General features: G+C 38.3%; 1 protein-coding gene across 11 annotated transcripts in view; it reads right to left on the bottom strand.

Moving 5' to 3' along the window:
• Positions 1–907: 907 nt before the first annotated feature.
• Positions 908–15,007, bottom strand: part of SPON2 (spondin 2) — a 102,628-nt gene continuing 88,528 nt past the window's right edge. For 10 of the 11 annotated variants that reach the window (XM_073342832.2, XM_073342827.2, XM_073342828.2 and 7 more), the window contains 7 exons: positions 9,390–9,453; positions 8,486–8,712; positions 7,890–8,113; positions 7,377–7,568; positions 5,969–6,143; positions 2,355–2,589; positions 908–995 (listed from right to left, as the gene is read on the bottom strand). In XM_073342832.2, coding sequence (XP_073198933.1) covers positions 2,411–2,589; positions 5,969–6,143; positions 7,377–7,568; positions 7,890–8,113; positions 8,486–8,708 — 993 coding nt within the window. In that variant the 5' untranslated portion in view covers positions 8,709–8,712; positions 9,390–9,453 and the 3' untranslated portion in view covers positions 908–995; positions 2,355–2,410. Of the gene's footprint in view, positions 996–2,354; positions 2,590–4,492; positions 4,861–5,968; positions 6,144–7,376; positions 7,569–7,889; positions 8,114–8,485; positions 8,713–9,389; positions 9,454–15,007 lie in introns of those variants that run through there. The other variant, XM_073342837.1, reaches the window with a different exon arrangement.

Raw genomic sequence — 15,007 nt, 5'->3', positions numbered from 1 at the left:
TTAAAGGGCCAAGCTCTCTAAACCCCAAGGGGGTTACATAAATGCCATAATGGAAGCAGTGGTTGAGTGCTTTTGAAAAACCAGCCTCAATTTGCAGGTGCCGAGTACTTGAAAAATCTGGCCTTTATTATATATTTCATGTTGTTATAAGTTACAACTGTCGTCATGACATCACGTGGAAAATATTACAAGTTTCTCCTTATCCTCTCATTCCTAGTGTTTGTAACTATCACATATTATGTTTTCACTTACGGTTGTATCATCAGTCCAGGAACATGGACTAGTAATAGGACTTGGAGCCTTTAGCCATTTATCAGTCAACAGTTCAAATTCTGTCCATTAATAGGAATGATGCTGGAGGCTAAATTCATGCCTTGCAGTAACATGGCTGTCTCACAGCCATGAAATGAATGGGGCAAAGAGCAATGAAAATGGATTGGGGAAGGAGCGAGGGAACAGGATATATAAAAGCAGAGAGCATACTTCACGTGTATATTTTAAAACATTTTAAAGTTGTTCTTATACCCTGGAGGTAATTGTTTATCTAGGTATTTATACAGTTAAATTAAAAAAAAACCCGAAACAGAAAATAAGGAAGACTTCTGTATAGAAAATAAACAAAGAATGGAAAAGGACAAACATAATACAGAATTTGGAGAGACCTGAGAAAAGTTCTTTTCTCCCCAAAATCAGGATATTTGAGCGCTAATGAACCTGTACGAATGTGGACACAGGAGGAACGTGGAGAAAAAAAAAGATGTTATAAACAAGAATAAGTGAAACGAGGAGGCATGGAGGACAGGAGAGTGACAATCAGAAGAATACAAGACATCCAGAAATGACAAAAGTTAGGGTTTTTTTAAAAATACTTAGCTGTATTCGACTGGAGCCAAGTGTTTGTTTTAATTGTTTATTCAGTGTTTGGAGGACCAGTATGTACTATGCTGATAAAAGTTCTAATTTCTTCAGGACTCATCAGGATCCTCATCTGAGTCCTATAAAAAAAAAGTGTCAGAACCTTTAAGTGTTCCTGTACCTAGAGAGAATGCAGTGTGCTGTGTCCCTTTTAATGTCCAAAAATGATTTTCAGAGATGGCATGTTTCAAAATGAACCCACGCAGCCCCATCCAAGATCTTTCTTGTTCATATCTGTGCCTTTCTTATTTTTGTATATTTTCTAGGACAGTGCACTGTAGACCTAAAAAAACCCAACTAGCTTAAAAGTTTTCTGTTGAACTCTTGCATTTCAAAAATCCTTTCCCTATGTTATAACTAAAAACTCTACATAATCCATGGGCTATCATTTTTTCAACCAATTAGCTATTTGAGTAACAATACTCAGAGTGTGGAACAGTTTTTGTTATATTATGCTTTGTGAAATCCATACAGAATTCTGTTTTGAGTCATTTAAAAACAAATCTGTAATTTCTCATTTATGCCTCAAAAATTTGTGATTTTTACATAAACAAATAATTCACATCCACATATGCTTTTAAAGAAACATGGACACATTTATTTCATACATGGAGAAAATGGTAAAATTTATAGTCAGCTGAACAGACTTTACAATTTTTCACCAGTTATTTCCCAGTCAGTTTACTTATGTAGGGATCCACACCAAAGATCAGTCAGTTTTTAAATCTGAAAAGAGATTCAATTCAACTGAGTTCAGTGGCTCTCCATTAGTATCCAAACTTTTTAGTGCTTATATGAAGCTTGTGGGCTGAGTAATTTTGTAGTTGGCATTTTTCCAATGTCTGAGGAAAAACAAACCTCCTCCTCTGCATGCATAGGATTCAAGACAAGTTTACTCAGTTATTTTATTGTCCTAACTACGTTACACATCTGGTCACTCTGGTTTATGTAAGCGTTTTCCAAAGAAGTGTACTCAATTAACCATGATTACAAGAAGTCAACCTTAATGCCAATAAATTATAATAAAACATAATTTACCGCAACGTAATAATTAGCTTCATAGGTATAAATAAACAAATTTAAATCTACAAATTCTAATATTTAAGAATGTATATGATAATCTAGATTATATTCAAAAGATTTGTTAACTTAAATGAACTGTGCAGTATGTCCAAAAATTTCTTTTCTGCCACTAGATGGTACTGCAAGAACTTACACAATATTTGTAGGAAGGAATGGGTTCAGTGGATTTTGTTTTGTTTTCCCTGTAAACGATCAAGAACTGCTGGACTAAAATTAACTAATTTTAAAAAAAGTCTTGATATCAAACAATAGAATCAGCATCCAGTCTAATTAAACACTGCAATAAAACATTACATCATACCTGAATTATAAGGAATAGTGACGGACATGGAGTATAGATTTCAACTAAATCTAACCTTAATTTAAATGATCTAAATTATTGTCTATTCTTTATTCCACTGGAAAGGAGATTTCAGACACAATTGTCTGGTTCACATTCTATTTCTTCATCCAGGTTTGGACAAGGAGTTCCATTATTGGCAGCTTGAAGGCGTACATAACGAGTTCTGGTTTTGGTCCCTATCTTTCCACAAGTACCTCTGCAAAGACCCCAGGAAGACCACAGTGAAATCTCACAGTCCAGTGGTGTTTCTGTAACATATATAAGAAGAGGTGATTTGACAGAAATATGTGCTTAAGGCAAACACATAGTTGGCAAAATGTACAAAACTATTATCAAATTGTCCTTACTTATACAAATATAAGGCTGATGTTTGTTTTGCTACATTACTGATGATATTAAAAAGATCTACTTAAAAAAACAAATTAACATGATTTTAATTTTACATTCCTTTAATAAAAGCCATATGTTGTCTAGTAAATAAAGACATCTGTTTTCAGCTCCTGAAAAGGTAGACGTCTTTAGTTTAATGTAGAGGTTGTTTGGAGGTACTGCATTAATTATGGTGTAATAGTTATTTAGTGGAGAATTTTAAATGGAAAACTGTTTAAAATGAGCATGCTCCGAAAATATAATGATATTTTACTGTCATCTCACTACTAATAACTCATTTGCCCTTGCATGGCTTGCTGGATAATACCAGGATTAAGATTTTTATCAAGTTTATTTATATACTCTGGGACGACTTTGTATATATTGTTCCTATTCAGTTCATTTTCCATTTAAGTCCTAGTCTATTCTTCCTCATGAGTAAAGAAAATGCTAATTCTTTTTATGGCTAAATCTTCTTGTAGTTAGTTTTTGGCAAGAAAAGTTAAAGCACCTTTTATACACAGTCTTCCCTTTGCCAATAAAATATATTGTATAACTGAAAGCCTTTTAACACTAATATACTGTACATTTACTACAACCAAATAAATCAGAAATTCTGTAAAGTAATATAGAAATATGAATGATATGCGAGTTATAAAATTCTCAAAGAAAATATACAGATACTCTCTCCCTCTGCAGTTGGGAGGAAAGATGTCTGGATCTCTATAGACCTTGAGTGGATGGGGAACATGGTTTGACCTTTGGAAATTAAATCTTTCCTTATGCCTGTGAAGTAACTTTTTTTATATTGATTAAGGTACTGGTATATACACAAAGTGGAGACTTCTATGAATGTCCAACAAATGCTTTACTTACAATGAATTGCTCTGATTCAGTATGTGTTGCTCTTATTTTATAATATCTCCTGAATTACTAAAATTTTTAATAGCGTAGAGAAATGGACTTGTATAGAAAGCTTAAAAGAACTAAATGTGTAGTTTGGCTAAACAATTACTATTATCTCATCAAATGTATTACAAATATATTACATAATCTGTTGTAGTTTGGTACTGTTTACAGCAGTGGTTGTCAAACTTTTGTATTGGTGACCCCTTTCAGACAGCAAGCCTCTGAGTGTGACCCCCCCTTATAAATTAAAAACACTTTTAAAATATATTTAGCACTACTATAAATGCTGGAGACAAAGCGGGGTTCGGGGTGAAGGCTGACAGCTCGCAACCCCCCAGGTAATAACCTCGTGATGCCCTGGGGGGTCCCTGCACCCAGTTTGAGAACCACTGATTTATAGTATCTACTATGGGGATGCCCAGTATTGGAACACTTGAGGGTGGGGGCGGAGGGGTTTTTTAACCTACACTGAGGCACATTAATTAACTTTGTGGGGAAGTTAATACAGCATGTTGCTCTAGCTAGCACTTCCAGTTACTCACATTTATGGGGAAATAAAATAAAATAAAATAAATAGTCTCTAAAAATACCATATTGGCTGACTTCCAACTCTTGGATCTTAAACTTTCAGGACAAGACAAACCCATCTGTCTTAGGCTAGGGAGCTGAGACCCAAGAATGAGAATCCTGCATGATATCTTCAAAGTAACATACTAAGGACCCAGTACAGGAAGCACTTACGCATGTTTTAAAGACCACCCCTAGTAAGGAAAGCACTTAAGTACATACTTAAGCTCCTTTCCTGAATTGGGGCCAGAGTAAGTAATAATCCCTTCTCAAATGTTGTGGAGGAAAGGATATTATTCTATATGTAATCTGTGTCACCCAGTTTGAATGATGAATGATCAGCTCTCGTTTACTGAGAAAACATTTTTTAAACTAGAAATCTGCTCGTTTTAAGTGTACAAGTCAGGCCTTATTAAAGAAAACTTACCTTACCATGGTTATTTATTAATTGTGAGGAAATTTGTGAAGCCCACCTTATGGTCCAAACTCCTAGCACAGAGACAAAGCCAGAGAAATAGACTCTTCAATCCCAATCTGAAGCAGCTGGCATGCACTTGGGCCATGGTTGCTACTACAGAATATTAGGGAATGTATCCCATGGATCTTTCCTGTGCAGGATTTTGGTCTCTGCACTCCTCTCTTAAGAAGTCCTCCACATTCCCCTTTTCACATTCCTGTACAGAAAGTCACCAGAGGGTGCATAGAGTAAACCTGCATGGGGCTCTCTGCCATCTGTCCTCTTTCCTCCAGTCAGAGGAGATGTAGCATTTATGCTGAGTTTGAAGCTTAGAAGTTGTCACTAAGACCGGGTCAAATCAGTGCTATCAACCTTCACTTACATGAGCACTAACATTCACTGACAGTAAAAAAAAAAAAAAAAAAAAAAGAAAGCAAGCTGTGATGGGATAAATATATTATTGTTTGAAATTAAATCTTGGCTTCACTTGAGCATTTCAATACAAATTTTAAACTCTCCTCGGGTATCTTGTTCTGTAGGTATCAGTTGCCATCATAATTCTATTCAAGCTGGTGAACTGAATTTTGTTTTCTTATTTCATATCACTATCAAAATACTTCTTACCAAGGAGAATACAGTAAGTATAATCGCTTTGCTCCATTATGTAAGAACTCAGAGGAAGGAACCCCTTTTTTTAGTATTTGCACAGGATTTGGGGAGCTGAGAGTCTGACAAGAGAATCTCTTTCACACAGGACTGGTGGTTCTGTGGAAGTTCTATGGTTTGAATAAGACATGCTTTGGATCTAACCCAAACCTGTGGATCCCTGGCCAGACATGAAGGCTTTCCCCCACCCCCAGTGTTTCTTTCGGTATCCTTTTCCTATGACATCTGGACTAGTTTATTGCCTATACTGTTGTTGTGGTCTCTGTCACAGAGGGCCCAATTCTAATCTTACCTACGCTATGTTTACACTTGTGGAACTCCATTGGCTTTGGTAGAATGACTCCCAATTTATGCAAGTGTAAGTGATATTAGAATTAGACCCAGAGTACAGAGGAATAGTTAATGCTGTTCCACATAGAAAAGGGTACAGAGAAATATAACGATCGGCTGTTATTTGACTGGGCATGACCCCCTTTTCTGTGCAGCATTTTTGTAAAAGGAAGAGTTGCTGCTGCCTGGAGCAGGAATATTCTGCATAACCACATTCTCTTCCACATGGCCTGCCAGAGATATGAACTTTTCTAAAATTTTGCTTCCCTCCTTGCTGCTCAGTGAATGGGAACAAAAGGATCTAGTTGATCAAAGAACTAACCACTTACCTGAGACAGAGTCATCTATTTCATTGCCTATAGCAGTCAGGTTAGGCTCAGGACCAGGAAGACCCAGCTGGTTTCTTTTAAGTTTTACAATGGTTACTCGAGCAATAGGTGGCAAACTTTTTAGCTTGGGATAATAAAATGAGTTTGCTGGGTGACTTGGAGAGGAACAAGTGATCTATGAATTAAAAATAAAAGGAAGTTTATAGAAATAGTATTGCCATGTTAGTAAGGATAGAAATTTTAAACAGAATATCATGTTTTAATTATGCTTCTGGGCAAGTAAAACATATATGAACGGGGGATGTACAGCCTTTACGCACCCGAGCCCCACAAAAAAGCTGCGATTTCTGTCATGAAGATAATTCCACTAACTTTTGTGGAAGGATTCTGGGACTGAGATCACACAAGAAATTGTGGCTATTTTTGGATGGAGATACTGGATGGAGGGTAGTCAGCATGCACAATAATGCTTGGAGCAGGTTGATGGAGGAGACAGGAAGTTGTAGATAGGGAATGCTGGCAGTGGCAAGGTTACTGACTGGGGCATAATGTAGTAGGTGTGGTATGGTTATAAGGGGTCACAGAGGATTGTGCTTCAGCTTCTCTATTCTTTCCCACTCCTGCAAGCACTACATTCTGCTCTAGGAAAGCACTTATTAAACATGAGAAGGAATTGGCTGAGTGCTGACTTTATTAAGGGATGTAGGGGCAAGGTAGTCCGTTTCTCTCCACCTTTAAACAACAGCTCCCTGAAACAAAGTAAGGCATAGACCGAGCGTGGAAAGGGCAGACAAGACTTACAGCAGGGGAAGGGCAGTAGCAGTAGGAAAAAAAAAAAAGTTTGAGCAAACCTTCCTCTTCCTTTCCATTAGCTCATTTCCCTTAGATGCTAGCAGCTGCCAAGTTTTGGCAATTCTCTCAGAAAACTTCCCCTCCCCCGCTGCAGGCCACATGGCAGTTGCAAACCCCAGAGATTCCCTAATACAGATAAATATCTAGCCCAGACCAACCCAGCAAGCTCTTTTCAGCATAGTTTTAGTTTTATAAATGTATCCAGCTTTTTTAAAAGCATGTAATCAAAAAAGCATGCATTTCTGTTTTACAGAATTTTAGATGACAGTGCAAAATAGAAGTATTATGATCCTAGATATAACAAATAACATTTCAGACACATGGATTTGCAAACACAGAGAAAATAAACGGACATCAACCAAACGAATGCTAAGTGCTATCACTGTGGAGCTCCGGCTAAGTCATAAATCCAGATACAACACTAAATATTAAAATCATTTTGCAAAGAAAAAAAAGTTCATGTTATAATTTCATAAGTTATTTTTAAAAGAAAAAATCATAATATACAGGTATGACATAATACATATTCATATGCATATAACATACATACACTTACTTCTGTAACAGTGTCCTGTGGAATAGTGGCAAAGTTTGGTGAGGAAAATGTGAAACCACTGTCTGTTCCAGCATCATATGGAAAAAGTTCTACTGTTTCTTGTTCTTTCCAATGATCTCCTTCACATAGATTTAGACTGTCAACACCCACAAACCAATCAGGGCTGGGCACAATTCGTACAATAAAAGAAACCTACGAAGTGAAAGAAAAACATCATAAAAAATAACTGTCACCTGCCAGTCTCTACAGGCTTGGCTATCAGGGTCTGATTTCTAGTATGGCAATGGGTCAAACATATTTCTGACTATTTTAGTTGAGGGTTTCTAAAAGAAAATATTCCAGACTGCTTTTTTATTTCATTTTATGTTCAAAAAGTTCTTTAAAACTGGATTCTCTTAGCAATTCCTTGCATTATATTGATACTTATCAGTGGCATTTCAAATATCTCCTTTTGCATCCTGCTGGTATAAAACTAGTAAGCAACCCTTAAAATGAAAATGTAAATGTACGTACTAAGGAGTGTCTTGAATGTGCTTCTAATTCCGTGAAGGTTTGTCCTGTACCACTGGAAATGGCAGGAGCTGAGAAGATTCCATGCACACTTTGAATTTTTTCTCCAGCTGCTTCTATTTCCTTCATTAATGTCCATGCTTCACCCTTTTCAGCAAAATCACGCACACCATTGCTGGCATATTCATCCTTTTTCCACATGTTATAGTCAGAACTATGGGTAACACCTATTTAAGGGAACACATTTCTCAATATAAAAGTCTACTTTGGATTATCTTAATTGATACAGTTTCTCTGTTTTATTTCTGATGTGGAACAATTTGGGGATTAATATTTAGGATTTTGTAAAACATTTAACTTACCACTGTTTACCTCAGCTGTAGCCAATTGAAAACTGAAGCCAACTGAAAACACTTTTAGATTCTCTAAGTATTTTGAATGCTGCAAGTTCTGTATGTTACTGTTTAGCTGTCAAGCTACATTAGTTTTGACTTTCATTTTACTAAAGGGAATTCTCAATAAATTCAAATAAAGAACAACCCCCCCCCACAACTGTAGAGAGTTTTGTCTGGTCTTGACACTGCACACACTTCACTTACCTAGCAAGGAAGACCACTGTGCTGGAGGCCTATAAAGGGGATACTGCTTAGGGAAAGCAGCCTGACTCCATTTCCCTACAAAGAGTATGCTGTACTTAGCAACTTCCTCTGCTGTGCAAACAGAATCATCACCCACAGGCAGACAGCTGGTATAGCCTAAAATTGTTATAAGCAGCGTCCAGATAACTTTACAGGATCTGTTGCCAAGCATCAGGTTTTCCATTTCCCTACACATGGAAACGGAAAAAAAGTGTCCATGTTAGCCTTATTAGTCACTGTAGACTCAAAACGGAATAACTGTAGCCCAATGAAATTTAATATAGCATAAGTTTTGAACTAAAGGAAAATATACATACAAAGCATTTAAAAAACTAATGCATCTAAGAACATATAGGACTTCCAGAACTGAAGTTTCCATGCAGTAAGTTACAAAGCTGTAACTCTATCTAGGACAACTGTTTCTAATGGAAAATAAAAAATATCTTAAACTTGTTCATGGTAATATGAGGAAATATGTTTTTGATTTTCTTTTAAAATCTTATTAGAATCACATCTTGAATTAATTAGACTGGTAAATGTTGCTGTAAAAACATTAATGATACATTTATTATTTTAAAGATTAAATTAAATTAAATAAAGCATGGAGAAGTAACATAAAAGTTGAAGCAGAATTTTTAGAACAGATTTAAAGTCAAATACATTACAAATATAATATGTTACTTTGCTATCATATTTGCTATGAAAAAACATTTAAAAATTAACATAATTGCAAAGGAGTGAAACTCAGTTGTTCAAAATCCTCCTTTTTAAATGCTTTTGTCCTTAGAGAAAACTGCATAAGCATAATTGAAACACTAACAGTTGTGTAATACATTAATTCATTAAAAGAGGTTTGAGTACTCACTAAATATTTCCTCTGGAGCTCATATACGGTGAGAGCACCTGCTTTTGCTGGCAGCTGAGCTGTTCTGCAAGAGAGGACAGTAGGAGTCTTGCTATTTATGCCTGAAGAGGGTCCGTTTGGTCCAACAGTTATCGTAACCTTTAGACTTTCCAGTTTAACAAAATGAATTCCATACTGTTGCTTGATTTTTTTTATGGACTTCCAGAATCTCCTGGATGCCGGTTGCTTCAGGTTTCTATTGGGAAACTGTGGTGCTGACTAGACACAGAATGTTTTTTAAAACTATCTTAGATTATTACCAACAACTCAGGTTTTCTGGTGACTGTATAGTTCTCTGTACATCTTATTAATGCTTCTAAGCTATAAAAATGAACTGAGTCCAAAACTAAAATTGTTCTGGTGGAAATGCTTTAAATGAGAAGCATATTTCCTAGTAAGTTTTATTGTCTGACAGATGCTGCTTCCAAACATTTACAGAGAGCGCTCTCACTCTCACATACCATATGTACATGTTCAAATAAGAAGGTGAAAACAGCTAAACAAATCTAGGGAAAGAGACTTAAATCATTTTATATAGTCACACATATCAACATTGCAAACACAAATTAATTTAAAATAGAACAGTATATATCTTTGTTGGCAACAATACTGGACACTGTATGATGAAAGGGCTCTGTAATATTGTGGTTTATTTGGAAGGAGTGGTTTTTGGAAGCTTCTTCAAGATTTTTCTTAGCTGTCTACTCTTTAAAGTAAAAATCGTAGATAATCTTAATAGTAGTTAAATCATACGTATTCTGTAGTGACATACATACACTCACATCACTAAACATATTTGTTTTCTATGCAAAAATCTATAAATACTAAGCACAGTTAAGTTAAACAGTTAATACTCATTTTTAATTCTTTCCACACTGCCTTTCCAAATGCCCTTAGGAAAAAAGGGCTTGTTAGAATGTCTGGAAGTGTGACTGTCAAGAGTCAGTTCAAAAGTCAAGTACACATCATGAAAAATGCCATTCCAGGAGACCTTCCCATTGAAATTGTGGGGTATCTAGCGTGAACATTTTCTCTGATCACAAGCATTAGAGCACAAGACAAAGGCAATCATTTCTCAATTAGCAAAACCCCAGGTTATGATGGGTTTATAGGTTAAACCCTGCATTTTATATTCTGCAAGGAGGTTTGCAGACAGCCAGTTTTAGCTCAAAGGCATTACTAAAACTAGGGACAGATTGTCCCTTCCATGGAAAACCCATTGGAAGTGGGGAGGAAAACTGAGATTTATGTCATGAAGTTTACCTAGATTATTCTGCCTGGGGAGTGGGGTTTGAAATGAGGCAGCTGAACAGTGGAGGTGTCAGCCACCAGTACCCATAATTCCTGAACATTTACATGGATTTCATGAAATTCACTGGCAGCTAGGGCCATCTGTGCATGGTGTGATCTAAGGACCTCTTGATGCTGACTGGTAGAGGGCACAGAGGTGCATAAGGGTTACAAGGATCCCCTGGATCTGGTATTTACATTCTAGTTCACCAATGGGTGTCATGTAAGGTGCTTCTTTGAGTGATTGCAAATGTTTATTCCACACAGGTATGCACACACCTCGTGTGCCCAAAGCCAGAGAACTTTGCTGAGCAGTATCTGTTGGGGCGACACATATGCCCTTGGAACTCCATAATCCATTGCCCTTGGAACTCCATAATCCATTGCCCTTGGAACTTCCATGGCTATTTAAGGGCCACACCACCTCAACTCCCCTCAGTTCTTTCTCACCACCTGTGGCTTGAGTCAGAGCATTCCATGTGGTATAGAATCGTAGGATTGGAAGGGACCTTGAGAGATCATCTAGTCCAGTCCCCTTCACTCATGGCAGGACTAAGGATTATCTAGACCATCCTTGACAGGTGTTTGTCTAACCTGCTCTTCAAAATTTCCAATGATGGATATTCCACAACCTCCTTGGGCAACTGATTCCAGCGCTCAGCTCATGTTTTGCTATCACAGTACTTTTTCTGTGAATGCATGTGCATAGTTATAGTAAGTTACAGTAGTACCCTTAGTATTTAGTTAGTAGTAATTTAGTTAAGGAGAATTTAGCTTGGTACAATGCCCTCACCAGGTTTTAAGCACTGCCTGCCTATTGTGTGAGGATGGTTATCCCTACACACTTGGTACTTATTGTGCCTTGGAGAAGGGCACATAAAAGAAAAGTGCTTCATTTGTAGGTCATTCAAAAAGAGAATGCAGGTGTCTAGAGACCTGTGCTTGAAGCAACACCTTTTGTAGCAGGCAGCATGGCCCACTTTGGCACGAGGGGCCTCCACAGATCATCTGCCCCCTCAGAGAACTTCAGAACTGGCATTGGCTGTTGTTCCACAGCCAGAGTTTGATTCATCTCTGAGGAGAAAGAGAGCTCATTTTCCTTCACTGGGCCCTCCAAGGAAAAGGACTCACAAAACTAACCAGAGCCACTCCACAGCTCAGAGAGATTCCTCCTCCTCTTCTAAGAGGAGTGCAGGCTGGCACCAGGATTCCTCTGATGCACAGGACAGAGCTGAGCCATCTACTTGCTCTCTGGTACTGAGACCAGAGCAATTGAACACCATGTCATCATTCTGGTACCATCCGTGTGGTGTCCAGCACGAATAACATTGGTGTCAGCATCAAAATTTTGAACTCCACAGATATATCAGGTAGCATCAAACTTGTTCTGTTCCTGACTCTCTCAAATCTGCCATGGTGGTCTCTTCTGCTGCCTCGGCACCACCTGGACTAGTTGCAGAGTATATGTTGTTACCATCTTCAGCACTGTGTAAACGCTAGGACATGGAGCTGAGATTGGACTCTTTATTGGTACCAATGGGCTTGTTGGCGCAGATACTGTCTTCTGTACCAACAACAATTTTGGGATTTGCAGGATTGGTACTACTCTGACTGCGGTACTGACATCTGTTTTGGTGCCAAGTGTTAGTACAATTCCCCTACTAGTACTGAAGGCACGGGTTGCCTTCGGTACAAACACAGCCTGCCTACCAGACATCATCTGAGTTTGGATGTTTGCTTACTCCACCAGGAACGGCCCCTTTGTTGACATCAGACTACTTGGAATGTTCTTCACACTCAAGCTCATTTTCTGCCTCTCCCTCTCCTTCCAAGTACCATTCTTGAAAGCCTTTGAGTCTTCTGGGGGATCAACATAGATACTGGGATTGGCACTGCTCTCACAGTAGGGGTAAGGGCTCTTGGTCCACTTCCTACGAGTCATCCAGTGCTGTATCCTGTTCCTCAGTGGCCTCTGTGGAACTCTTGGGATGTTCCTCTATCTGCAAGGTCACAATCCTCTGCCCAGACCAGAGGAAGGTCAACGAACTCTTTGGTAATCTCGCCTCCAAGCCACCCAGGCTGGAGACACAGACTGATGTTGCTCCATCTGAACTGGTTCAGCCTGAACCATTGTTCAAGAGCAGGTATTGATGCAGGAGGTCTGATTGGCTCTATTTTCTTCCTCTTTTTCCTCGCCAGATGATTCCACAGTGCTGGATTTGTCTTCTCCTATGCCTGAGGATTGTAGGTGTTCTCAAGAACTCCTGAGGCAAATGGCTACAGCCTTGGGCATTCAGGATGAGTTTGTTCAGTAGAATAGCCATAAATTGGTGGACATTATTCAACTGTTGGCACCAGGGAGGGCAGCTCTCCCTATAAATAAACCTATTTTGGAACCCATAAAGGCCTTGTGGCATCCCCCAGCTTCCTTACCTTCTATAGTGAACCATATAGATAAGTGGTACTATGTCCCCATGCCGGGGTATGAGTGGGTTTAGTCCCATTTGGCCCCTAACTCTCTTGTTGTAACAGTGGCAAATGAGAGGTTGTAAAAAGGGAGGTATAAGTTGACACCTAAAGAAGTCTAAGAGGTTAGATTTAATGGGAAGGAAGATTTATTTTATCTCCGCACTATAGATGTCCATTGCTAATCAACAGGCTAATCAATAATAATATGTATTATCAACATATGACCAGAGCCACTTTTTCAACTTGATGGAATGAGGATAATCAATGGGATACAGTAATACCATAGTACAAAATATATCAGAAGGACAGAACAAGTTGTGCTGGTGGGGGAGTGGCATTTGTGAAAGAAAGCATAGAATCAAATGAAGTAAAAATCATAAATGAATCAAACTGTACCATAGAATCTCTATGGATAGAAATTCCATGCTTTAAGAATAAGAATACAGCGGTAGGGATATATTACTGACCACTTGACCAGGATGGTGATAGTGACTGTGAAATGCTCAGGGAGATTAGGGAGGCTATTGAAATAAACAACTCAATAATAATAATGGGGGGTTTCAATTATCCCCATATTGACTGGGTACATATCACTTCAGGATGGGATGCCGAGATAAAGTTTCTTGACACCTTAAATGACTGCTTCTTGGAGCAGCTGGTCCTGGAACCCACCAGAGGAGGGACAATTCTTGATTTAGTACAAAGTGGAGCACAGGATCTGGTCCAAGAGGTGACTATAGCTTGGTAATAGTGGACCACTTGGTAATAGTGACCATAAATATAATTAAATTTAATATCCCTGTGGCAGGAAAAACACCACAGCGGCCCAACACTGTAGCATTTAATTTCAGAAAGGGGAACTACACAAAAATGAGGGGGTTAGTTAAACAGAAATTAAAGGGTACAGTGCCAAGAATGAAATCTCTGCAAGCTGCATGGAAACTTTTTAAAGACACCGTAATAGAGGCTCAACTTAAATGCATACCCCAAATTAAGAAAATAGTAAGAGAACCAAAAAAGGGCCACCATAGCTAAACAAAAAAGTAAAAGAAGCAGTGAGAGGCAAAAAGGCATCCTTTAAAAAGTGGAAGTTAAATCCTAGTGAGGAAAATAGAAAGGAGCATAAACACTGGCAAAGGAAGTGTAAAATTACAATTAGGAAGGCCAAAAAAGAATTTGAGGAACAGTTAGCCAAAGACTCAAAAAGTAATAGCAATTTTTTTTAAAGTACATCAGAAGCAGGAAGCCTGCTAAACAACCAGTGGAGCCACTGGACGATCGAGGTGCTAAAGGAGCACTCAAGGACGATAAGGCTTGAGAAACTAAATGAATTTTTTGCATCGGTCTCCCTGGCTAAGGATGTGAGGGAGATTGCCAAACCTGAGCCATTCTTTTTGGTCTTTTTAGGTGACAGATCTAAGGAACTGTCCCAGATTGAGGTATCATTAGAGGAGGTTTTGGAACAAATTGATAAATTAAACAGCAATAAGTCACCAGGACCAGAGGGTATTCACCCAAGAGCTCTAAAGGAACTCAAATGTGAAATTTCAGAATTACTAACTGTAGTCTGTAACCTGTCATTTAAATCAGCTTCTGTACCAGATGACTGCAGGATAGCTAACGTGACACCAATTTTTAAAAAGGGCTCCAGAGGTTATCCCGGGCAATTACGGGCCTGTAAGCCTGACTGGGCAAACTTGTTGAAACTACAATAAAGAACAAAATTGTCAGACACATAGATGAACATAATTTGTTGGGAAAGAGTCAACATGGTTTTAGGGTAGCAGCCGTGTTAGTCTGTATTCGCAAAAAGAAAAGGA

Source organism: Lepidochelys kempii, chromosome 4, assembly GCF_965140285.1.
Source record: "Lepidochelys kempii isolate rLepKem1 chromosome 4, rLepKem1.hap1, whole genome shotgun sequence".
In the NCBI taxonomy this organism is placed as follows: domain Eukaryota; kingdom Metazoa; phylum Chordata; order Testudines; family Cheloniidae; genus Lepidochelys; species Lepidochelys kempii.
Note: the sequence above shows the minus strand (reverse complement) of the source record. Positions and strands in the feature narration are given on the sequence as shown.